Source organism: Sciurus carolinensis, chromosome 18 (genome assembly GCF_902686445.1).
Source record: "Sciurus carolinensis chromosome 18, mSciCar1.2, whole genome shotgun sequence".
Classification (NCBI taxonomy): Eukaryota; Metazoa; Chordata; class Mammalia; order Rodentia; family Sciuridae; genus Sciurus; species Sciurus carolinensis.
Genome location: NC_062230.1, coordinates 1745995 through 1771273, shown reverse-complemented (window position 1 = coordinate 1771273; position 25279 = coordinate 1745995). Strand labels below are relative to the sequence as shown.

The 25279-nt window shown below is 56.9% G+C and overlaps 1 protein-coding gene across 1 annotated transcript in view; it reads left to right on the top strand.

Moving 5' to 3' along the window:
- Positions 1–1417: 1417 nt before the first annotated feature.
- Positions 1418–25279, top strand: part of Galnt17 (polypeptide N-acetylgalactosaminyltransferase 17) — a 392012-nt gene continuing 368150 nt past the window's right edge. Inside the window, exon 1 of the mRNA XM_047534202.1 lies at positions 1418–3114. Within this exon, the coding sequence (XP_047390158.1) occupies positions 2877–3114 (238 nt within the window). The 5' untranslated portion in view covers positions 1418–2876. The remainder of the gene's footprint in view (positions 3115–25279) is intronic.

Genomic DNA, 25279 nt, shown 5'->3' with positions numbered 1-25279 from the left:
TGCAGGTGTGTGTGTTGATGGTGCTGGTGTTGGCACTCAGAAGATGACACTCCAAGTACTGCCCTTTGACCTGCTGCGTCCTTCACACCAAGGAGATCAGGTGGCTCAGCAGTGGCCTTGGACACAAAGTCCTGCCTTGCTCTGTCCAGCCTTTCTGTCTCCCACTTGTCCTTCTCCCCCAAGCGAGTCATGGAAACCAGAATCCCTCTTCTCCAGACCCCTCCCCACCTATGAGGCCATAAAGCCTGCTGAGTTCCTCTCTCCCTTCTTCCTTAAGGAGACTCATTCCAGAGGGGCCCTGCCCTGAGCCACACAGAGATGACAAGCGGGACGAGGACACAGGGGTGCTGCAGGGTTCCCCCTTGGTCTATTACTGCCAATCAGATCCTTCTGCCCAATCATCTTTCTGCACAGCTGCCCATTCTTCACTGAACCTAAGCATAAAAATAGTTTTTCTGCAGGTCTTTGGGTCTTCATACCTGACGGCTTCCATGTCACATGAAGCTGTGATGAAATAATGTGTCACCCTTTGCGCTTGTTAACCTGTCTGTTATTACAGGAGTGTGGGCTGTGCCCCTTATGATGGATGAGGACAGATGCGGCACCTTTCCGTCCCACTACAGCTTCCATCGGTAGTGGTTATAATGACACCTGACTCAACTGGGTATTCAGTGGGATAATGTGGGGACCTCGTCTGCCCTGGTGCCTGTCATGCCAAAAGGCTGGGTAGCCCAGATTTCTTCCCACTCCACCTCCCTCTTACCCAGTGTGTGTGGTTAAAAATTGTCGCTTGCGCTTTAGATGGGGCTTTTCATTTAACTACTTCGTATCTACTTCCTCGTAGTTTACACAAAGCAAAAACCCTGAGGAGTCTATTGGACAGAGTTCCCAGGGAATGAGATAAAAAGATGGTTATGTTTTTAATGTACTTTTCGACGTTTAAAAATCAATATTTAAAATAACAAGCAAAACGACACACGATCGCTTAGACAAACACCAAACGGGAAAAGAAATCCAACGAGATGGAAGCGATGAGGCTGGCGGTGGAAACCACCAAGTTCATTCGGCTTCACTGTCTAATTTTTATTAGTTGGCAGCCCGGTTTCTTTTTTAGGCCTAAGGAATTAAGTGGATCACCGAGGGGGTTTGGATTTCAGCATTTGGAGCTCGTGGTTTTGGGAAGAGGAAGAGGTCATGTAAATCCAGCAGCCAAATAAACACGCTTCTTGTAATAAAATGCCGACCGAGGTGCGGTGGTCACAGAAACGGGGTCGGGGACGCTCAGAATGCTCTCCCGGAGAGAGCCTCCCCTGCCCGCTACCGCCGGGCCTGGCTCCGAAAGTCACGGAATCCTAGTCTCCAGGCCAGATTTTCCCTCCAGCCATTCCCGGCCACGCAGCGCCGAGCTGCGAGCACAGAAAGGGATGTCTTCATCGCCAGCCGGGATGGAGCAAGCCCGCCCGCGCGGGAGCGCCGAGAGCCCGAGGGTCCCTCCGGCGCCGGCGGCAGCCGGCATGACTTGACCGCCCCCACCCCGCGCGGCCCCGCTCTCCAGGCGCCCCCACCCTCCCGGGTGCGCGCGCACGAGCCGGCGAGCCGGGGAGCGGTGCGCCCGGCAGCCTGCGGGCGGCGGCGGCGACTGGCTCGCGGGGAGCGGGTGGCCGGGGGCGGCGGAGGAGGAGCCGGCGGCGCGGCCGCTCCCCTCGGGCCGCGCCCCGCCCTCCGTCGCCACCTGCGCGTCCCCTCCGGGCTCTCCGGCCCCAGGGCTGTGGGGGCTCTCGGTGCCGCAGCGGCGGTGTCACTGCGTCCGCCAATTGGGAGACTCGGCGCTCGGGTCCTTGGGGCGCGGGACGAGCCGCGCGGCCCGCTCTGACAAGCGCTGGGTGCGCCGGCGCGCGTCCTTCCCCGCCGCGCTGCCCGCGACGTTTCGGGAGGGGGATCGAGAACTGCTGTGACTTTTGAGGTCCGACTCCTCCTTCCGGCCAGCCTTGCGACGCACCAGCTCCGAGACAGGCCAGTGTGCCCGGCAGGCCCCGAAGGCTCCCTGCGTGGTGCCGGGACTTGGAACGTGTCCGAGAGCCCGCGGCGCCGTGCGCGCTGGTGAGTTTGCGGGTCGGGCGGGGTGGCCCCGGCGCCAGGGGCGGAGAGGACGTCGCGAGTGGCCCCGGCCCCCGAGTGCTGACCCCACTTTGAGAGTGATTGAGACTTGATCGTGACTGCGGACCTGCGAGGATGCTGGCGCCGGGTGCGGGTTGTTCCTCAGCCCGGCGTGATGGAGCGGACCGGTGAGCGGAACAAAGGCACCGGCCCAGAGGAGCGGATCCTCGGCTGAAGAGCGCGGCTCGTGCGCCGCGACGGCTGCTGCGGGCGAGGGTGGTGGCTGTGCGGCTCCCGGAGTGGCGCGCTCCTCCGCGGGCGGACGGCGAGCCCTGAGCCCGGCACCTGCGCGCCGCTCCCGCCCCCGCTCCCGACTAGCCCGGTCTGCCCGCCCGCCGGCCCGGGGGTTTGCGGCCACCGCGGCCCAAGGAACAGAGACGAGCCCCTTGCTGGTGCAGAGGAGAGACCCCGGGTCCCCGGCTTTCGCCGCCAATCCTGGAACGGGCTGCGCTCCGTGGACTGAGCAGGCGTCTCCGGGAGCACTTCTGCAGACCCCGTGCTTCCATGTGGGCGATTGCGCTCTGACCCCGACCACCCAGTCGTCTCCCCGGTCCTCCCAGTCGTCTCCGCTGCGGGAGCATCTGCACTTCGGGGCCAGCAGCGGCTGGGATCCTCGCCCGCCGTCAGGTGCGTGAGGCTCGCACGGCCCCAGGCTGTCCCGCGCCTCGCCGGGGTCCGAGGGCGCGCGGGTCCGGGGCGAGGGCCGGCCGGGTTGTTTGATGGCTTCACTGAGGAGAGTCAAAGTGCTGCTGGTGTTGAACTTGATTGCGGTGGCCGGCTTCGTGCTCTTCCTGGCCAAGTGCCGGCCCATCGCGGTGCGCAGCGGAGACGCCTTCCACGAGATCCGGCCGCGCGCTGAGGCGGCCAACCTCAGCGCGCACAGCGTCAGCCCCATCCAGGATGCAGTCCTGAAGCGCCTCTCGCTGCTGGAGGACATCGTCTACCGGCAGCTGAATGGTAAGGACGCGCGCTGGCGCCTACGGGTCTCTGCGCGGGTGGGCGGGTCACAGGGTGAGCTCCCCGGCTCTGTGCGCTGCGCTCGGGGGCCAAACCTCCTGGCTCCAGCACCCTCCCTCTTACCTTCTCTGCCCCTGTGCTGGGCAGGAGGCGGGGGCTGCTGGAAAGAACAACTACTTGCTTTTTTTCCGTGTCCCAGCAGTAAGTTTGGTTTTATCTTGGAAACATGTCAATGCAGTTGGCTCCTGGTCCCCGCGTGCCAGGCAGGAAATCATTCCTTGGTGACTCCAACCAGAGTGCAGAAACTAATGGAACAGCCAAGTGGGACTGGAGGCGTGGGCTGGTGCCTAGGGAGGAAGTAGCTGTTAGAGCCCTGCTAAGGTGGGGGCAGGGTGTGGACCAACCGCTCCAGTGTCTGCAGAGGCAAGGCCCAGGTTGCGTAGCTGACGCACTTCTGTGCTAAGTTGAATGAACGTGTTTCTCTGAGGCAAAGCTGCACAGCGAATAAGGACTTTGTGCTGCTGTGGTGGAGGCTACTCTCAAAACACTCCGTTTCTTTTCCCAGCTGCACTGGCCAAGTTGCTAGTGACCCTGGGAAACAGGTGTTCAGAGTGTAGCAAGGTGAGCTGTGGGTCCAGTTAGGACAGTGGTCAGAATCCACCCCCTCTAAAGTGTTCTTCTGGAGAGGAGGGAGACTTTTAATGTACCTTGGTTACACCTACCCCCAGGGACTGATGGTCATTGGCCACTTGCTGTCCCCAGCGTGGGTCTTGCCTACTTGAATTCAGGCTGCTCTGCAGGATCCACAGCGGGTTTATCTAAGGCTCCTCCCTCCCTGGGCTCCTAACTCACATTAGCACATGGGAGGTCCAGAACTTGTGACAATCATGAAGATAATGCTAGCAATTCACGGATGGGATTCTGCTGTGTGTCAGGAACCATGCAAAGACGTGAGTGCATTATCACAGAATGTCCAGGTCAGTCCAAGGAGGCTCCACCCCATCCCCACATGGGAAATAAGAAAATGAGGGCAAGGGAGGCGCACTACCTGTGTTAGGAAGGGGTGAAGTCTCTAGTCAGAACCCCATGTCTGGCTGACCCCAGGACCTGTGCTCTTGGCCACTAGGTGCAAACTTCTGCCCATGGTATTCTGATTATGAGTCGTATGAGGCTTGTTGAACATAGAAATCTGAGGAGCTGCAAGGACAGCCGTGTCCTGTATACAGCTGGGGACCAGCATTAAGTGTCTGCGGTGTGGTGAGAGGAGAATGGCCTGCGGCAGGTGGCCAGGGACAGGGAGCAGCAGGATGCTGGGCTGTTCTCTCCCGTCTCTGAGGGTACTCGCACACGAGAGGACATCGTGGTCTCTGTGTCAGTCGGGAAGCACCCAGGGGATGCCTTGAATGTCATCTGCAGTGTGAAGCTGCGGTCTGGCCCCTGTCCCTTGCGGGCAGTGTGACCAGGTGTGGGGAAGCCCCCTGGACCTCAAAGGAGCTCTTTTCCCAAGTGTCTAAAAACAAAGTGAAGCAATGGAAACAAGACCGCACAGGTAATTCCTGTGGGAAGTAGAAGCTTAGGGGGTGGGCCATATTGTTCTGCAGACACCTGCCGTCTGCCTATCCACAGAGCACAGAGGACAGCCCGGTCCCTGACTCTCGGCTGCATTCAGGGACACAGGTCACTTTATTGACAGTGTCTGGGGGAAACCTTAGCTGTGTTACAGCCTCAACCCCCAACAGGACTGAGAAAACCCCACATGGTGTTTCCTCAGTGTGGCAGGCACGCTGGACCCTTGAGTCTCTGCTGCGCCCTCTGAGCCTGGTGCTCCCACTTGCTCCTGGGTAACTAACTGGCTCACAGTGACCCGGCCAGTGAATGGCAGGGCTGAGAGTTGACCCTGGACCGTCTGCTGCAGCGTGGAGGTTCTCAGCTGCTGCACCAGGACCGTCTGATCTTTAGGGTGCTTCAGAATCAGTAGGAGGGGCTGCTGAGACGCAGTTCTGGGCTCCACCTCCCAGGGTCTCTGGTTCAGTAGGTCTGGAGTGGGTCCTGCAAATGCACCTCCAACAAGCTTGTGGCCAGTTCCATGACCCACGGCCAGATCCCCTGTTGCCTACATCAAGCAGAAAACTCTCAGGTTCCAACCCCAGCTGGCCAGGGCTTCTGAGAAGCTGAGACTTGCGTCCAGTGGGCTGGGGGTCTGGCTTCGATCTCGTGTGCTTCTGCCATGGAAGCCGTTCCCAGATTGGTTGAGTTGGGGGCTGTGGGTGGGAGGTTGAGTCTCCCTGACTTCCGGCCTCTGCAGGGAGCTGGCAGGAAGGCCCAGTTGAGAGCTTCTCTTGGGCAAGCAAGGAGTTGGAGCTGGGACTCGGCAGCTGTTAACCTCCTGGCCGCCCAGTGCGATCTGTGGTGAGGGCAACCTGGAGGGAGAGAGCAGGGCCAGCCGTGTCATGGGGACCGCCCTCTCCCCATCCCCCCTCAAGCATTCTGTCCTTTGCCTGTGCCTGTTTTGGCTGACGTGTGTCTGTGGAGGTGCTAGGGCTGCTGTGCTGGAGGCAGAGGTGGGAGGAGAGGCGCCCTCCCTGGGGAGAGGTCCTGGCCTCTCGTAGCCCTTGCTCTGCTGCTGGCTGCACCCATTGCTGCTGAAGGCCTGAGGTTCCTCATTCCCCAGTTAGAGCCTGACGCTGGGCTTGCAGTGGGGACCTCAGAGCCTCTGGCGCAAAGGAGAGCTGGCAATTTAGAAGTTACTCGCGTCTCTCAAACCTGTCCTGTGGACTCATCTTGGGAAGGGCCAGCAGGAGGGCCCCGTGGAGGCTCCTTCCCTGGCTGCTGTGCCCAGCTGTCCCTACTGCTGTTCCACAATGACAAGGGTTTTGTCGGGTGCCTGGGAGTTGCTGGGCCAGCTCAGAGCGAGGCGGGGGGTGGTGTGTGACCCAGACGTCCTCAGAGTGGGCCCCTCTGCTGAGACCTGCTGCCAAGGCCCATGTCCTGCCTTTTGAGAAGCAGTTACAGGTTGTTATAATTCTGCTTTTCTCAGTACAGGCCGTGAAGGACACTTTTTAGAGAAAGTGGAGAAGCTGGTGTGGGGAAGCACACAGGCACCTCTTGCATTTCTTCCGTCAGGCCCCCTCCCCACCTCATCCTGGGGCCTTTATTTCCTGTACCTGGACTCCTGTGGCATGTCCTTTAACTGAGTGCTGTGTCTTGGTCTCCTCCCTTCTGCTGGGCACACAGTGGCCCCAGCTCTCTGAGTGGAAAGCATCTACTTCCAAGGGCCCCATGCCTTCCAGTGACTCCTGTGTCCTGAGGGATCACGGTCCTCTTGAAGGCTGGCGGTCATCGCCTGCCCAGCCAGATCCAGTGGGCGTGGCCAGACTCACCTGCTTGCTGAAAGACCCTCGTTGGCCCTGGGATCTCGGTTTCCACTTCTGGCCCCAGTCTTGAGCTGTGCTGGTGGTCCTGGCTGTCTCTGCTCTCCCTGCCTCTTCCCTGTGGTGTCTGTCCTCAGGGTGGCACAGGTGGCCTCCTGGGTGGGTGGTGCAGGCTGTGCAGTCTGAGTTCCTGCTCTGAGTTGCTCGAGGCTTTGCTCAGTGGCCTGCGCTCTTGTGCCTTGGACTTCAGAGTTCTGAAGGCTATGGGCATTGTAGGGCCGGAACCATCTTTTAGACTTTCCAATACCTCCTCCCCCCCCAGCACCTCCCGGGTGTGTTGGACGTAATGTGGGCCCTTAAGGCTGATTGGTTGATGGGACGGGAGCTGGTTTTAGGAAGTGAATGAGGCCACAGAGGAAATAACCTTAAGCTCGTACAGGCTGGTTGGGTGGGTGATGTGGTGAGGGGAGGGCCTGGAAGGATTTAGCTAGGAAGACTGAGTGTTTAGAAGCTGTGCTGCCTGAGCCATCTTGCCTGCACTGTCTTGCCTCTGCCATCTTGCTGTACCTTCTTGTCTTCCACATCTTGCCTTTCTCTTGCCTCCCATGTCTTGCCTGTACCATCTTGCCTCTGCCATCTTGCTTCCTCCATCTTGCCCCTGCCATCTTACCTGCACAGTCTTGCCTCCATCGTCTTTCCTCTGCCATCTTGCTTCCACCATCTTGCTTCCTTCATCTTGCCTACACTCTCTTGACTCTACCATCTTCTTCTGCCATCTTGCTTCCTCCATCTTGCCCCCGCCATCTTACCTGCACGGTCTTGCCTCCATCGTCTTTCCTCTGCCATCTTGCTTCCACCATCTTGCTTCCTTCATCTTGCCTCCATCATCTTTCCTCCGCCATCTTGCCTGCACTCTCTTGACTCTACCATCTTCTTCTGCCATCTTGCCTCCACCATCTTGCCCCACCATCTTACCGGCACAGTCTTGCCCCCACCATCTTTCCTCTGCCATCTTGCCTCCACCGTCTGGCCCTGCCATCTTGAGCCTGGTGTAGTCTTCTCCTTTCTAACTGAAAGGAACCAGGTCCTTCAAGAAGCTTGGAAGTGAAGCAATCAGGTTAGGCACTGGCAAATATTAGTACTTTAAAAATGGATTATTTAATGATGTGAATGTGGGTTAATATCCATTTTGTCGCATAAAATCAACTCATTGATTATAGGAAATTCGGAAAACCTAAAAAAATTGTATGAAACAAAGAACATGGTAAAAACACTTTTAAGTTGGTGGCCTATGGTTTTGTGCCAGCGTTACGCATCAGGGGCAGACAGATGTTCCTGCTGGAACCGCCAGGCAACCCTGGGCATGCCTTTTAGCTTTCCAGTGCCTTTCCTGTCACTTTTGGAGGAAGCTATTTATTCTCTCGTTTAGAGAGTGAAGAGGGAGAGAAACAGAGATGCCATGGGGTTAGCCAGGGAGGCACAGGCTGATGGGCAGAGCAGCTGGAGGGCTGTGGACCTCACTGCCCGGTGCAGGCTCCTGGCCCTGGGTGGCATCCCACCCTGCTCAGAGGCCCCCACATGGACTCTGAAGGGTGCCCATCGGCGCTCCTCCCAGAAGCCCAGGGCAACTCTGTCATAACAGGAAATACAATCGATTCAAGTTAGGTTCCAAATTTAGATTCCAGAAGGATATTGAATAGAAGCAGGGTTGCTTGAAGAAGCTGGAAATCCTGGTGGAAACAAGTCAAAATCCCCCAGTCCTGCCCCCAGCCGGGCTGAGGAAGGTGGAGTCAGAGCCGGCTTCTCCCAGACAGCTCTGTGCACCATGTGGCCGCTGTACCAGCTGGACTCCCTGGGCGGGGAGGAAAGTGGGCACAGGGCAGAGAAGGGGGGCAGCCTGGGCCTCCAGGGTGGAGGCAGGAAGAAGAGGAGGCCCTCTTCCCTGGATGGCAGAGGCTGCCCCAGGCTTTCTCCTCTTCCCTGTCGGTGTGCCTGTGTGGCCCACAGGTGCTGAGTGGCACCGGATCTCCTGTGGGCAGGAGGTAGGAGGGAACAGGGGTTGGCCAGGTGTTCCTGTGACCTTGGCCTCTGCAGTCGGTGCCGAGGAGCCAGGCAGGGCTGCGGCCAGGTGAGGCCTGAGTTCTGGAGAGCTCCCTCCACAGAGCCGGGTCTCCTTCCCCTCTAAGGACTCAGCATCTAGTGGCCGCTGGCCCCTCCTGGAGAAGTGGGGAGCTGGGCTCGTGGACAGTGCTGGAGGCGGGAGCGTCTGTGTGGGCCAGTGCACGGCACGGGCGCCCTGCCAGCCCAGAGGTAGCCGGGGAGGCAGCCAGTGTCCTTCTTGCTGAAGAAATCCACCCCCTGACCTTTGCCTGCTGCCAAATGGGGAGTGTGCCTTGTGGACAAGAAGGCTCAGCACTCAGAGCCAGGGCGACAGCAGCAGAGGGGACGCTGCACAGCAGGCCTGTCAGAGCAGGGACGGCCTGCCATCAGGCCGCCGTGTCCAGGGCAGTCAGGAGAAGGCTGTGGACGCGCATCCAGAAGGACGGCAGATCTGTTCTTCTGTCACCTCTTAATGCTGTGACATTGGGCGCGTCACTCCACTCCTGGACTGGGAAGTGGGGTCGTGGTCTGTCGGGTGAACCCAGAGTCAGAATGCAGAGCACATGCATGGGCTCGGCCGAGGGAGGCCAAGGGGGGTGAGGGAGGCTGAGGGGGGATGAGGGAGGCTGAGGGAGGCCGAGCGGGGGTGAGGGAGGCCGAGGGGGGATGAGGGAGGCCAAGGGGGGCCGAGGGGGGGTGAGGGAGGCCGAGGGGGGATGAGGGAGGCTGAGGGAGGCCGAGAGGGGATGAGGGAGGCTGAGGGGGGATGAGGGAGGCCAAGGGGGGCCGAGGGGGGGTGAGGGAGGCTGAGGGAGGCCGAGCGGGGGTGAGGGAGGCTGAGGGGGATGAGGGAGGCCAAGGGGGGCCGAGAGGGGGTGAGGGAGGCTGAGGGGGTCCGAGGGGGGTGAGGGAGGCCGAGAGAGGCTGAGGGGGGTGAGGGGAGCCGAGGGGGGGTGAGGGGAGCCAAGGGGGGCTGAGGGAGCCCAGCTCCTTAGAGGAGGAGACCAGTGCTGCTCCCCGCACATCCCGAGGCCTGGAGCTGCCCGGGCCTGAAGCAGGCCTCCGCAGCTACTTCCGCATTGGTGCACGGCCGGCTGGTGGTGCTTGGAGGCCGTGTGACCGCCCGTCCTTGTCTGGCGTAAACCTCAACGGGCTGACCCGGTCCTTTCTGTTCCACCTTCCTGGACTCGGGACTGACCTGTGGGACTGGCCCGTGGTCCTTCTCGCTGCCACTGCGTGAGGGGTACCTCCCTCTCCTCCTCCCCTTCCTTACCTCGCTGGTGGCTTTGGGCAGTTGCTTCTGAGGCCCAGGAGGAGGAGAGGCAGCCTTCCCGCCATGCCCTCATCTCTTTCCATGGTGACAGTCACCGGAGACCAGGGGCAGCCGTGCGCAGAGAGACCCTGAGAGAGGAAGAGCGAGGAGAGAGAGAACCTTGCTGTGCGAGGAGGGACCCGCTGTCCTGATCACGGGTGGCCACGCCCAGCCGCCAACACGCCATTGGGCGTCCATGGGACTAGAAGCTGGGTTCCAGAAGGACGCCCATCCTCGCCTTGGACACAGTGCCTGGCTGTGAGGACGGTGTCTACAGGGTGGACAGGGGCAGGGTTGGGGCTCTGCTCGGGACCAGGGTCCCTGCACCACGAGCTGAGCTCCGGGGCTCTGGGGTGGATGGGGACAGGGTTGGGGCTCTGCTCGGGACCAGGGTTCCTGCACCACAAGCTGAGCTCCAGGACTCTGAGTCCTTCAATGCAGGTGGTGGCTGCCCGCTCACCGTGGTCAACGCCAGGCATTCTGCAGCCCCAGTCCCAGCGCCTCCTTCCCAGACCTTCCGTGACGCCTTGTCAGCACTGACTGTTTTTCTTCTGAGCTCCTGCAGTCCTTGGCAGGGTCACTTTTAGCCCTTGTTCATCTCTGCCCTGCGTCAGAGTGAATTGCTGATGAGGTCTGACCCGGTAATCTGCAAGACTGTAGGCTTTATTTCTCTGTCATTTAGCGGCTAATTCCCCCCGCATGGACTTTGTCCTCACCTCACACTCCAGATCTGGTGGTGGCTGAGGCTGGCTGGGTATCATGATGTCAGCCTCAGGTCAGAATCTCCTTCTGGTCTTTTCCTCATGGGTACAAGATGGCTGCTATTGTGCTAGTCATTGCATCTACAAGGGAGGGAGTACTGTATACCAGTGACTACTCCGCTCCTATTGCTTAATCAAGAAAAAACCCAATCTTTTACCAGAAGGCTCCCAGGTGGGCTCCTACGTTTGGGCTAGGACAGAGCCTGGGATCAGCCTTGCTTCCAGAGAAGAGGGGTTTTTCAGAGGAAGTAAGTATTGCAGTCACAAAAGAGGAGAGGGGAGAAGGTGGGGTCTGCACTGAGTCCGCGGCGTCTGCCATCCCTCTGCATCCCAGCACGGTGATGACGACGATGATGATTGCTTGAGACGGTCTCACCTGATCCCAGGCTGGCCTCCACCTCGCCATCCTCCTGCCTCAGCCTTCCAGTGTGGCTGGGTACGAGTGTGCACCGCCATGCCCAGGCTTCAGTAAATATTAAAACGAAGCAAAACTCTTGGCTAACTAGAAAAATCAGTACCCAGAACTTCTCGGGGATTCTGGTTAACTTAGGTTTGACTTAAAGAGATTGCAGAGGTTGAAGCTACCTTAAGTAACTGTGTTTTGTCAGTATTAACATGCACATTTTTGCATCTCTGGAGTTAGAATTCGAGTTCTGACGGGAGCATCATTGTTCAGTTGACAGCAGTTTCTTTCTTAGGGTGATAAACGTGGTGCATCCTGCACCTGGAGGCATCTTGGATTTGGTGAGGTCACACGTGTCTGCCCGTGCACGTGGATACCACCGTTCACACGTGCTGCTGTCTTCATTGAGCATCTAATATGTGAGCGTTTAGTGTTGATTCTGTGTCACACCCACTCGCACTATGTACCCACTTTGCAGACCAGGAAGGTGAAACTCAGAAGTGAGTAGTTTGTCCAGAGACCCCGCCAGTGGCCTCTTCTGCCCTCTGCTGTGAGGTGGTGCTGGCTGACTCCTGGGGCGGGTGGCGTGTCCTCGGTCGGCCGGCAGCGGGTGCAGGCGCTGTGGAAGGGGCGGGCTGTGAGCCTGCAGTGGCAGGATGCTGGGGAACCTTCCCTCACTCGGGGTTAGGAGTCACCAGTGTGGAAAGTTGTAAAGCTGTTAATTCTAGGGCTCTAAATTATGCTGTGTGAGCTTTAAATCCAGCCCCTAATTAGAACAAAATGTGAGAAAAGTGAAATTGATATTAAGTTAATTAAAAGGCTCTGCTGGTGTTTGCAAGGACATTAGCTCAGCTAAACAGGAGTGCTGACCAGCGCACTCTGCCGTCCCCTCCCTGGGCACTCCCGCCCGCCCCACCAACCCTGCCTCCGCGGGCTGTCCTGAGCTGTGTGGCTTCAGTGGGTGGCATCATCGGAGATGAAGACCCGGCTCCAGGCAGGGGCCGCGCAGCCCCGAGGACCAGGCAGCTCCAGAGCAGCCCGGCCCAGCCCCTCCTGCCTCAGCCCCACCACCCCTCATGGGCCTCCGGCCTGGGCTCTAGAGCCTGGAGGGTGGCATCACAGTGAGCCGTGTCCCCTGACCCTGTAGACCAGGTCCAGCTGGACAGAGGTTGACTCAGGCAGCGCAGAGCCACCTGGTCCCCAGCCGGGGCTGCGGGGGCCACGCCCTGCTCACAGAGCTGACCCTGAGTCCGGCCTTCACTGTTCCCGGCAGGGAGGTGGGTGGTTTCCTGTCAGGCCTGGTCCACGAGGACTCTGAGGTCCTCTGTGCCCGTGGCCGCCGCCTCCTCCTCCTCCTCTTCCTCCCCCCCTTCTTTCTCCTCCTCCTGCCTCCTCCTCATTCGTCCTCCTCCCCTTCCCCCTTCTCCTCCCCTTCCTCCTCCCCATCCTCCTCCTCCTCCTTCCTCCTCTTTTCTTCCTTTCACTTTTCAGTGGTCATCCTGGAGTTCCTATAAGATGGGAGGATCCTTGATCCTTGAGTCACCATGTGGAGCAGAACACTACCCTCCCTAGCTGTCTCTTGCTGTCTCTGGGAATTGAACCCTTGTGTTGAATTGTGGAACTTATGGTGTTGTGATAGCCACTTATCCAGACTAATTTGGTTAGGCAGGACGGGAATCCTTGTCTCCCTAGCTTCTGGACGGGCTGTCTCTCCATCTCTGGTTGGATTGATGTGAACAGAAAACGTCCATTGAGCTTAGTAAGAGGAGGGCAGTGGGGGTGCTTAGATGGAAAGCCACCTATTTCTAGGCTGGCATCTGTACTTGATCTGCTGCTGGCTGTAGAAAGACAGTTTTGTTTACAGAATGACGGAATGATTATAATCATCCCTACTTATGCTCCTTGCTGGAGCTGAGGAATAAGCACTGAAATATAGCTAAGTTGTTTGCAATTATAAACAACTAAATAATATATGCATTGTCTTTATTACAGTGTCTGCTGATAGGAATTGGCATTTTTCAAGATGAGAGAAACCAAAAAGGTTAGTTTAAGAATTAGCAATTAAAAAAATCACGGTCTTTGCTGCCGCTGCATTTTAAATCACACAAACATTTATGTTTGTGCCGAAGTTCCACAGTCTCCGTTAGAGCAATTACTGAGATGCATTCTCAAGATAAAAATGGAGTTCAGGCGAAGAATATTTAAGAGCTCTTTAATGATGTTAAAAACTTTGCTAATTTGCCAAGTTGTTCTAAAATCTACTTCATTTTTTCCCTGCCTACCCATCTTCCCGCAACTGATCTGATTCTAGAAGACCTGAAAAAAGAGGCTGAGAACTATTAAAAGACACAAATCTCATGAAATATCTTTCCGAGAGCGCTCCCTTTGCCTTTATTAGCTGAAGGTGAGCCTTCGGGAAGATGTGAGAATCCCTGGGCAGAGTTTCGTGCACAGAGCTATTTGGGGAGAAAGCCAGAGCTGAGTGGCAGCCGTAACGGGTGCCTGGTGCTGCTCAGTGGCTGGCGCGCGGGCCCCTGGCGAGGATGGGTTGCTGGAGCGGCTGTGGTCCCTGGCCCGTGTCCCCCAGCATCATTACCTGCTGTTCAGGCCTCTTCAGGACGCTCTGATCTGTCCTGCACAAGAAAGGCTGAGTGGTAAAGGTTCGCGTTTCCACTGGAGTGCAAGTCCATGAGCAGCTCTCAGGATGGTTCTTGACAGCCCTGTCTTCAGTAGAGAAAGTCGGACACTGCACTGGGTTCCAGACAAGAGTCAGAGACGTGGCCTCAGCTCCTAGCCAGCTCCCAGGCTACCCTGTCTCCAGGAGCTTTCGTAGGGTAGACTAAGCAGCGACTTTGGAGTTGGATGGACTCTGCATTAGCTTTGCATCACTGTGACAAAATACTTGAGGTATTTGACTTATAAAGGGGAAAGGTTTATTTTGTCTTGCAGTTGAGAGGTTTCCGTCTGTGATTGATTGGCCCATTGCGTCTGGGCCCGTGGCGAGGTAGCCCCGGAGGCGCCGAGGCTGAGGGAGCTGCTCACCTCCTGGCAACTGAGGAGCAAAGAAGAGAGAGGAAGGGTCTGGGATCCCTTCCACCTCCTAAAGGTTCCACTGTCTCCCGACAGTGCCACAGGCTGGGGCTGAGCTGCCATGTGAGCCCTCGGGGTCATTCAGGATCACGCTCTGGTGAGAGCGAGGACGTGGCGTGAGCCCCATCGCCCATCTGGGAAGCTGTTCCTGTAAACAGAGGACAGGCGAGGTTCAAGGGTGGCTCAAGTGCCTGTAAACAGAAGGCTGTTAGTGGGGCACTGATGCCCTAGCGGTGGCCATTGCCGCCGTCGCTGCTCCTGGGAGCAAGACCCCAGCCCCGCCACTCCGTTCCTCCCCGTGAAACCTCGGAAGCCCCGGTGCGTTCAGGGCTGTGGCCTTGGGGACGGGAAGCTCGGTTGGAGATGGAAGGTGCGTGCTCCTGGACATGACAGCTGGGCAGACTGGGTCAGACCTGCCTCTTGGCAGCAGGGACTTCGGACCTAAGTTGCCGGACGCAGCTTTCCTGGGTGTGGTGGTTTTAAAACGCACCTGCAAATCCTCCCGCCTTTTCCGGGTCAGAAGGTGGAGTTTAAGCCTCCTCCGCGGATCCCGCGCCGGCCTCAGTGACTCGCTTCCGGCAGAGTTTGGAGGAGGTGATGTTTCGTGCTGTCCAAGGCTGGACCAAAAGGGTCGTGAGCGTCTGCCCTGTGCCCTCTCTGGGGACGTGTGTTTTGAAGCCACATGTAAGAACCTGGAATCCCTGAAGCCGGGCTGGGGAACCGTGTGGAGAGAAGGGAGCTGGGAGCCTGGCGGGTCCAGCTCCCACGGCGGCCCGCCCAGCGCAGGCACCATCCATGGGTGCCCGAGGGGAGCTGTGCCCCTCCTCATGCCCTGTCCCACTGCAAACTCACCAGCAAAATAACTGGTGGTGTTTTAAGCCACTGACTTTTTGTACCGCAGTAAACCATTGGAGCATGGGGCAGGGCCTCGGGCTCACGGGGTGTTGCTTGCCTCCTAAGTGTAGGAAATGGAAGGCTGATGACGGTGGTGGCCGTGCAGCGGTGGCCAGCATGACCACAGCACTAGCTTCACACGCCAGGCGCTCTGCTGGAGACCTGATGTGGCCATGAAGCGGTGATGAGTCGTGGGAAGTCTTGGGCTGACTTGCCTCCCACTGGACAAAGCTGACCACTGCGAGGGGCCAGCTGCAGGTCCTGTGGCAGAGACGAGGACGCGGCCGAGCTCATGCCACAGGCTGCAGGCGCCTCTGCTCTTTGGGGAACCTGGTGAGCTGGTGTCCAGAGAAGGTGCATCCCGAGAGCCTGCGGCACGCTGTCCTCCGCAAGCCGAGCAGGCCTGCCGCTTCATGTTCTGACCAAGCAGAGGGGAGCCTTGCTCTCCGCCAGCCAGGAGGATGGCCGCACGCCCACGGTCCCTGTGACGTGTCGTGCCTGTTCTTCTCTTGGAGGCACACACCCATGTGTGCACACACACACTCACACTCTCACACACACACACTCTCTCACATGCAAACACACACTCACTCTCACACGCACACACACACTCTCGCACACTCACACACACTCACACTCACCCACACCCCCACACTCTCACACGCACACACACACTCTCACACTCAGTCAGACCCCCCACTCACACCCACACACCCACACACAGTCACACACACCCCACTCTCTCTCACCCACACCCCCACACTCTCACATGCACACACACACTCACCCACACCCCCCACACTCTCACACGCACACACACACTCTCACACCCACCCACTCTCTCACACACACATTCTCTCACACACCCACTCACACTCTCACACTCACCCACACCCCCACACACTCTCACATACACACACACACTCTTACACACACCCACACCCACTCACACTATCATATTCACCTACACCCACTCACGTACACACACACACTCTCACACACACTCACCCACTCACACCCACACACACCCACACACACTCTCACATGCACACTCTCACACACCCCCACACCCCCACACACTCACATTCTCTCACACACCCACACACATGCACAACTCTCACACTCACATACCACACACACTCACACACATCCACACACACTCTCACACGCACATTCAACCACACCCACACTCTCACACCCTCCCACCCACACACACAACCCCCCACACCCCCACATACCTCCCCACCCACTCACACCCACTCACACACCCCCACACCCACTCATACACACTCACACTCACATTCACACACTCCTCCACACTCATACCCACACCCACTCTTACATGCACACCCACACACCCCAACACCCCCCGCAACTCCCCCACTCTCACGCACTCACATGCACACATTCACACTCACACGCACACCCACACCCATGCACTTATGTGTACACCCACATACCCCAGGCACATCCCCCACACTCAAACCCACTTACACCCCACACACACACACCCACACCCACTCACACACACCCCCACACTCACACCCCCCCACACCCACACACATTCATAACCCCCCCACTCACACTCACATACATTCTCACACTCTCACATGCACACACACACTCACCTGCACACCCCACCCCAACACCCACACCCACTCGCACGCGCACGCTGCCGGCCTTCCTGGCTGCCCCAGGCCTCGCCCCTGCAGCCGGTGGCCGCCTCCTGGCTGTGAGGTGGGCCTCCGCCTGCCCTCCTCCTGTTGGCTGTGAGCACTTGTGACGTGTCTTCGGTCGCAAGGCTGCTTCCCCTGCCCACTGTCGGTGCCCAGTGGGGCCATTCACCCGGACCCTGTCCTCCTGCCCCTCGCTCTGCTTCTGCCGCTCGGGGTGCGGCCTGTCTCACCGGGCGCGGGGTCGGCTCTCCCGGGGGCTGTGTGCTGTCCTCCCGGCATGGCCATCCGCGCTCCTGAGCTGTTCCCTGGGCCTGGGCGTCGCTCTGCCCGTCGGGAACGTTCCCGTGCTTTTGCCTCCTGGGGACAGTGACTCGCCGTCATGGCTCCCTGGGGCGGCGGAGGCGCGAGGACAGGCCTGTGGCCATGTGCAGCCCCTCCTGGGCGTGTCTGCGCCCCGGGTCTCCAGACGCCTGGGTGGCCTCCCTCCCCCAGGGCCTCCCTTCCCGCAGCGCCTCCGCTTCCCTTCCCAGGGCTGGCGCGGGTCTTCCCGGAAGCGGGCCCCTCTCTCCTCCGCGCTGTCCTCAGCTCCCGAGGTTTAAGGAGTCAGCTGATCACGATGGCAGGCGCGGCTGGCTGGAGGAGAGGACCCCGGCTGTTGGCAGGTGTGCAGCAAGCTGGTGAGCAGGGCGGGCGGCCCCGGGCTCGGAGCCACTTGGCTTCTCTGCCCCTTGGACCAGATGCACAAGCTCCTCGGCACAGGGGTCAGCCTCCGACTGGCCAGGGGAGCGACGTCCTGCAAACACCGAGCGCGCGGCTGGGCCGGCTGCCCTTCCCCCCGGGGAGTCCCCTGGAGCTCTGCACTGCCAGCACCCGGATGCCTCTGTCCAGTGTCGGCTGCACGCGCCGCATCCCCTGTCCTGTCGAGGGTGGGACCCCTCAGCCCAGCGTTTTCCTTCTCCTCTCCTGTCTTTTAAGAGACGCTCATTGCGTTCCTCTTTTTGTGCCCCTCTTCCATTTGCTAGAAGTCTTGTTTCCGTCTCAAAGACCAGCAGCATCCCGGGAAGGAAGGACACTGACGGGGTTTCAGAGATTGTGTTTTCTCTTTCCCGTCCTTTGTAAATGTGCACTGTGCTCCTCTGGTGGCGCCCTTCCCCGGAACGCCTTGCCATTATGCGGTTCTCTGACACTTGGTGTCACAGTGTGGGGGCCACCCCCACACCCACCTGCCCACCCCCCACTCCTGTACCCATAACGGCTACGTGCTTGGCAGGGCCCAGGGACAAATAGAAATGCATGGCTGTCGTCCAGCAGGCGTTAAGGGTGTCCAGCAGGTGAAAGGAGAGCAGCGACCGGTGCAGGGCCTGCTAGGCGTGGGGTCTGTGTGGCTGCGTGAGGCCACCTTGAAGCCAGGCCTGCCTTCCTGCTTCTGTGATGGGTGCCCCTCCCTCAGACAGCTCATGGGGCTGCGTGCCTCAGGGAAGAGCTGTGAACGCAGGCATGCCCTGCAGGACGTGGTTACGTAGAGGGGCCAGCTCCCCGACCCGGCCACCGAGGGGGCTTTCTGGAGGGACGTGCCTTTGAGTGGCACAGAGGGCCCTGGAGAGCTGGGCTCTAGGGACACACTCCAGCTGGTTTATGGGAAAGGCCCACCTGCTGCAGGAAAAGCTGTGCGGGGTCGGGGCGCAGGCGGGCACCACGGGGCTGTCCGGCCAGGGAAGGGGGCCCTGGGCATCGGGGCCAGGTCGCAGTGCAGGTGGGGAGAAGTATCGGCTCCTGAACAGGTTTTGAAGACAGCGCTGTAAGAGGGCTGGTGACCTAGGGACCAGGTGGGCAGGGAGGGGGCGCCAGGCTCCGCACCCACCAGGTGCAGGAAGGACTGCCACTCACGGCCATGGGGATGGCCCGGGCCACAGGCTCAGGAGGAGAGGGGACATCCAGCTCTGGATGCGTGCACTTTGAGGTGCTTACTAGACAGCCAGGAGGAGATGCTGAGGGGTGGTGGGCAGCTCTGGACCTGGGCTCCCACCAAGGGGGCGGGAAGTGAGAGACTGCCAGTGAGGCCTTGAGCAAGAGCTAGCGAGCGGGTCGAGAAAGTGGCCTTGGTGGCCGATGGGGGGGAGTCTTGGTGACCAACAAGATGAAGAAAGGTGGTTTGGAGAAGGAAAAGGACCAGCCCCCAGGCCCTCTGTCCCCCGTCATTACCCAGACAGGGGCTTTGGGCTTGAGAGTCAAGTTCCTTTCTCTTGGAATGAGGTGGGGGGTGCATTTTTCCTGGTTTAGGTTCTTGTGGGGATGGAACGGTGGTTTCTTGATGTCTATTTAAGACAAGGAGAGAATTGCTGCCACCAGAAAGCGAACCATTAACGGTTTAGGAGGAAGTGACATCTTTCGGAAGCACTGGTTCTGGAGGCCTGTCCGGTGGGGCCCATGGTCAGTGACCTCTATCAGCCACAGTCCTGAAGAGTTGGTGGGGACAGAAAGCGGCTGCCTCACTTGCCTTCGGTGGGTCCCGTTTGTTTACGACACTCGGGGCATTTGGAGACCTTGCCTCTCTGGCAGAATCCGGAAATCAATCACTCCAAAGGGTGATTCACAGGGATCAGAGGGGACTGCAGGGATGGCCAGCTCTGGGTAGGGAGGAAGAGTACTCTGTCCTGACTCTGGACCTGGAGGAGGGCATTTGGGGATCAGAGAGGAGCTGAACAGGCTCCAGACCCTTCCCATCCGTCCCTGGAGATGGTTCTGCAGCGTCCGGCTGTCCAGAGCCGGGAGTGGTGGTCAGTGGTGCAGAGAAGAAGGCACCTGCTCACCCACTTCCAAATCAGGAGGGGTGTGTGCAGGGCAGGGCATTCTGGGGAGGTCCCTTCAGGGGTCACAGCCCTGTTCTGTCTCCAGCCTGGAGCTCAGAGGGCAGGGGCGGCGGAGCAGATGGGCGTGCCGGGGTCGGGGATGGGGCCGCCTCACCACGTCCTGCCTTCCTTCACTTCCTGGGAGGACGTGAAGTTATCTGAGGATGTTTGCTGTGCTCTGAAATGGATTACAGCCCGTCTGATTTCCACTGAGTGATTTAAATATTGTATAGCTCATTTATAATTGAATACGACTGTGGTGCCTCTTACTGATTTTGAAGGCATTCTCTCCAAAAAAGGCTGTTTTGTTTTCTCTTTTGGAAATAAACATGAATTTGCATAAGAAATAAGGAGCCTGTGAAAGGAATCAATAAAATTAACGGGAATTGGATTTCGTCCTTTGGATGCACCGCACGTTGCCATTAGGGAGATGGGGAGAACCGGAATCAGTTCAAAGAGAAGCTGAGGCTCATGAAAGCGTGACCTACTTCACCAAGATGAATATTTAGAATAAGAAGAGCTTTAAAATAATGTGCTTTACATCGGTGGACTGGAGCCCAAAATAACAGAGAAGCTGAACAAAAACCCTGTCTTTTCAGGAATTGGAGAGGGCAGGGCAGGCCAGGCTCTGGAGCACTGGGCGTGGAGACTGCAGAGCCAGGCTCTGGCCCTGTTACTTATTTTTTCTGAGCTGCATAGGTTTTTGTTTTGGCCCTTGAAATGGTCTTTATTGCACAGGAAATTTACCTGATGTTAATATTGAAATTAAACCTGTTTAATTTCTTTAGTTGCAAAAGTGAATCAAGAATTTAGTAGGAGTTCAGGTCTAGCTAGATCCAGGGTGGAGGGGCTGTGGAGCACATGACTTCCTGCAGAGCTGACCTCCTTGACTGGGTTCAGCCCTCTCTGGACTTGGTGCCAAGGATGTGAAGGAAAGCTGCTGTGTCCCTCCCCTGAAGCCCTCCTCCCCTCTGACTTGTGGGGCCCTCTGTAAGTGGGGTCGTGTGTCAGTCAGTGGGTATTCAGAGGTGCTTGCTGGATGTCCCTCTGAAGAGTGGTCCTCTGCAGGGTTGTCCTCACCTCATGAATGGCCGTGGGCACGGTTGTCAATTTTTCGGATGGAAGTTGGTGTCCACGGAGAGCAGCCTCCTGGAGCTGGAGGGAGACCCGTGCGTAGTCTTGACCGCAGTTCTCAGCCAGCACGGGTTCTGTAACCCTTTTCCAAAATGCTTGGGGCCCTCAGGGTTTTAGAAGTTGGAGCAAGGAACCAGGCACCCAGATCTCACAGGGCAGAGTTGCCCACAGAGACCACACCAGAGACTGGCGGAGGGTCTCCTCAGAGACTCTTGGTTGAGTATCCGTACCCTGAAATCCAGAATGCTCCACAACCAACACTTTCAGAGTCCGAGTGGGGCCCTCGGTCAACCTGTTACTGAGTTTCCTTATGAAGAACTTGGAGAGAACACCCTCGGATTTGTTTAGAAAAATCTCTATTTCTTTATTCCTTCCCAGGATTTTTAAAGACACCTCTATTTCTGTGTAATTTATATAACGGTAAGCCCGGTGTGGGAAGAGGACGGCTTGGGCTGGGGTTGTGGCTCCGTGGTAGAGCACATGCCTAGCATGGGTGAAGCTCTGGATTCGAGTCTCAGGACTGCATGTAAGGTGCATCGGCACCTTTTTTCTTTAAATAACTTTTAAAGAAAGGACAGCTTGGCAGGTCTTGGTGTGTGCATAGAGTCACTGTCACCACAGTCGTGACCAGGAACCCACTGTCTCCCCAGGCCCCCTGGCCACCCCTTTCTCAGTCCACCACTGACCAGCCCAGGAGTCTTGCCTAAGTGTGACGGGGGCTGTGGGTTCCTGTTCCTCGGCTTCCTCCAGCTCATGCAGAGAGTGGGGCCAGCTCCTTTCCGTTGCTGAGTGTATTCTATCCTGTGGTCCATCCATTCTCCTGTTGATGGACACGGGTCCACACTTTGGCTCTTTCAAATAACACCGCTGTGGACCTTCATGTCCACACCTCTGTTGTGGACTCGGTGCCTCTCCCCTGCGTAATACCTGGATGCAGACGCTGATCACAGGGTGGGGGTGTGCCTAGCCCCTGTGTCCTTGTTGGCCACCTCTTTTCTTGGTGAAGCTTCTTTTCAAACCTTTGCCTATTTTAAAATTCTTGGCTCTTCCTTTCTTACTGAAGTTTGGGAGTCCTGTATGTGTTTGAGAGTCGAGCCCGTCCTCAGATCCGGGACTCGCGGCTTCTCCGGTCCACGGCCTGGGTTCCGTCCTCCCAGTTGGCAAGGAGCAGAGGTTTGCATTCTGATGAGGTCCAGTCAGCCACTTTGTTCTTCCGCGATCAGGCTTCCAGGGTCAGATCTAAACGTCTCCTCCCAGTTCATCCTCACAGAGGTTGTCTTCCATGGATTGTTTGATGGGTGCGAGAGCATTAGGTTTTACATTGATGACTACGGGCTGTTTTCAGTTAATTCTGTGTACGATGCAAGTTGTGGATCAAAACGTATTGAAAAATGTTCCTACGTGCACGAATACAAGATTGTTCCAGACTAAACTCTCTCCGTGGAGTGCCTCTGTACTCCTCCTGAAAGTCGGTGGTCTGCGTATGTTTGGTCTGTTTCTGGACTTGGTATTGGTTAGGGTTTAGATGTGAGGTGTCCCCCAAAAGCTCATGTGTGAGATGGTGCGAGAACATTCAGAGGTGAGCGACTGGGCTATGAGAACCCTGATCTCCATGGTGCGTTGATCCCTGACTGGGAGTAACTGGGTGGTGAGGGCGGCAGGAGGGGTGTGGCTGGAGGAGGTGGGGCGTGGCTGGAGGAAGTGGGGCGTGGCGTGGCTGGAGGAGGTGGTCCCTGGGAGGTGCCTCTCAGGTGTGTATTTTCCCTGGTGAGCAAGCTCTCTCTGCTTCCTGGTGCCGAGTTCTGAGCTGCTCTCCTCCACCACGCCCTTCTGCTCTGACATTCTGCCTCACCTTGGGTCCAGAGCAGTGAAGTTGGCTGTCTGTGGACTGAGGCCTCTGAAACTGGGAGCCTAATAATCATTTCCTCCTCTAAAATTGTCTTGTCAGGTCTTTTGGTCACAGTGGTGAAAACACTAAGACAATATTCTGTTCTTCTGCCACTGGTCTCTATTTTCGGTGCCACATTGTCTTGATCACTGTTCACGTGCATATATGTGGTGGAATGATCACTGCAGCCAAGCCAGTCAACTTACCCTTGCCTGACATGGTTACCTTTTGCCCGTGTCTGGAGGCAGGTCAGAGGCTCCGAAGTCGACTCTCTCTGCAGATTTCCAGTATACAATGCAATATTCTTAACTTCTCTTTAAAATTGTTTTGCATTTCTATGTGAATTTTGGTACCAATCTCTTTCTGCCAAGTGGGGATATATACCACTTGTCCGTTATAAGATTTCCTGTGGGATTTAATTTGCCACCATTTTGTTTAGAGTCACTGTCCACGTCCAGTGGCTGCTGTCCTGGCCTGTGAGTCCTGGGCACTGTAACTGAATTCTCTCACGTGGTTCTGCCTGCATCCCAGAGTCGTTTCTTCCCACAACACATCGACCAGGTGTTAGGCCGACGTCTCTGAGGGGACCCTCCGCCGGTATCTGGTGTGGTCTCTGTGGGCGACTCTGCCCTGTGAGATCTGGCTGCCTGGCTCCCTGCTCCCTGTCTGTCCTCTCAGCTCAGGGGTCCTGCTAGGTCTTCTGCGCTCCCCGTTCTTACGTGGTCTTGACACACTCTCAAGGTAGTGGCTCGCTCAGTGCATATGTCCCCTGGCCTCGCCGCCTGTTGCTGCCTGGTATCCGGTTTGCAGCTGCTCTTTTGTGCATTCGTCTGTTCTTTTGCTGGTTTCAGGTGGGTTTGGTGCCTCTTCCTCCATGGTTGGAGGTGAGAGTCACTTACTTAAATTCTGCAAACTGGCCTCATAGTGGTGTGCTGGACTCTCGGGTGGACTGTGCCCGGCCAGGCTCCTGGCCTGCCCAGTGTGAGCTCAGGTGTTGTCCCTGCACACTTCCTTTGTCCTGGCTTGGAAACACCTCCACTTCAGTGGTCACAGCTCAATCACTGTCGGTAGGTTTTATTGTTTCCATTTCCCTTTTGGTTGTCCTGTCCTTGAGGATTATCACTGAGTCTTACTTATATCTTGGCCCTACACTAAGTGTTTGTTGTGGAAGGAATGAAAGAAAGTGAGTGAGGTTTTCCGTTTCCCTGAGAATAGACAGGGTGCTGTTTTCCCTCTTGCCTCTCAGAGATGTAGTGGGACAGATGTGTTCTGTTTAAAGGTTGAAGCTGTATTTAAAATTCATCTTGTTTTGAGTTTTAGAGGTATGTGTGTGTGTTTGCGCCTGCGTGTGTACAGTCACGATGGGGTGCTTGGCATTTCAGCCTTGGTACCGATGGCTACTTGGGAGTTAAATTGCCCCCAAGGAATTCAATGTGAATTGATAAAGTGTATCTTCAGGAGAAGCAGGTCTCATATGGTCCCAAACTGTTTTCTATCGAAACTTTATTAAACAAATGCCATTACGCTCCACAGCTATTTAAAAATACCCCATGGGGTTTAGTTATTTCCCTTTTCATTTTTACTGCCTGGTGGCACAGACATGGAATTCCCCAAATATGTGATTAATAGAAGCTTCGGTGGGAATTCTCTCTCCTTAAGGAGTGAGTTTGAGGGAGGGACGGCATAAGAGAAAAAAATGAGGAGGAATGTCTTTATGAATAATTATTTTAAGACAATTTAAGTCTCATTAGAAATATTCTCATTAGGAATTTTTGATTTCCCGTTACTTGCACATTACAACTTGTGGAGGTGAATCTGCTCATTTAATATCTTTGCAGGATACTTTGCTCCGTTCCCTGTGATTTGTGCTTGTAGCGATCACAGAATGTAAAATGTAAAACTGAGTGCAGACTGGGTTTCTAATCTGTTTGAACAACTTGGAAACGTGAATCCCACTGTAATGGAATTTGCTATGTAGTGCCAAAGGATTTTTCTTTTTTTTGAATTGTGAAGTTTTTGTGCTATTTACTTTTGCTTTATTTGAAAAAGATTCTGGGATGTTGCCAACGACAACTTGGAATTACTTGCAACTATATTAGAAATAGACGCAAGGGGGCTGAATATGGAAGTGCGGCTGCGAGCGCTGTGAGTCGGTCCTAGAGTCCTTGCTGGGCGTAGCGATGGCTCTTCGTCAGCTGATCTTCGTGACTGCCTTTGTGAAGGGACAGGCAGCCTCATGAAGAATTCCAGCCTGTGGGAATTCTGCAGCCAGAACAACCTGATGAATGTGTCCAGGCTGTTCTCCTTGACCACTTTTGATTTTCCATGTAGACCTTCTAGAAAGGCCTGGTCTCCCTCACCAGCCCACCTGGCTGCCACCTTGGTTGATTCTTTCACCCGTGGGGTACTTTGGACAGGGATGCTTTGTGGAAGGGAATTGAGTAGATGGCAAGACAGAAGAGGGCGGGGTGTTGGAAGGACATGGGGAGGGCCAGGCTGCGAGAGCACAGGTGACCGAGCACGTGCTCATGGAAACGTGTATGATGTAGCCGGGCGTGTGAACGGCTTCCAGGAGCCCCCAAGCACCCTCTCCCGTCTCTACTCGAGGTGTTTGGCTGCCCCAGGATGGCTAGCTGCCCTCGCGAATTCTTTTCAGCCCTGGAGACACCAGAGCTACCTCCTTCCGG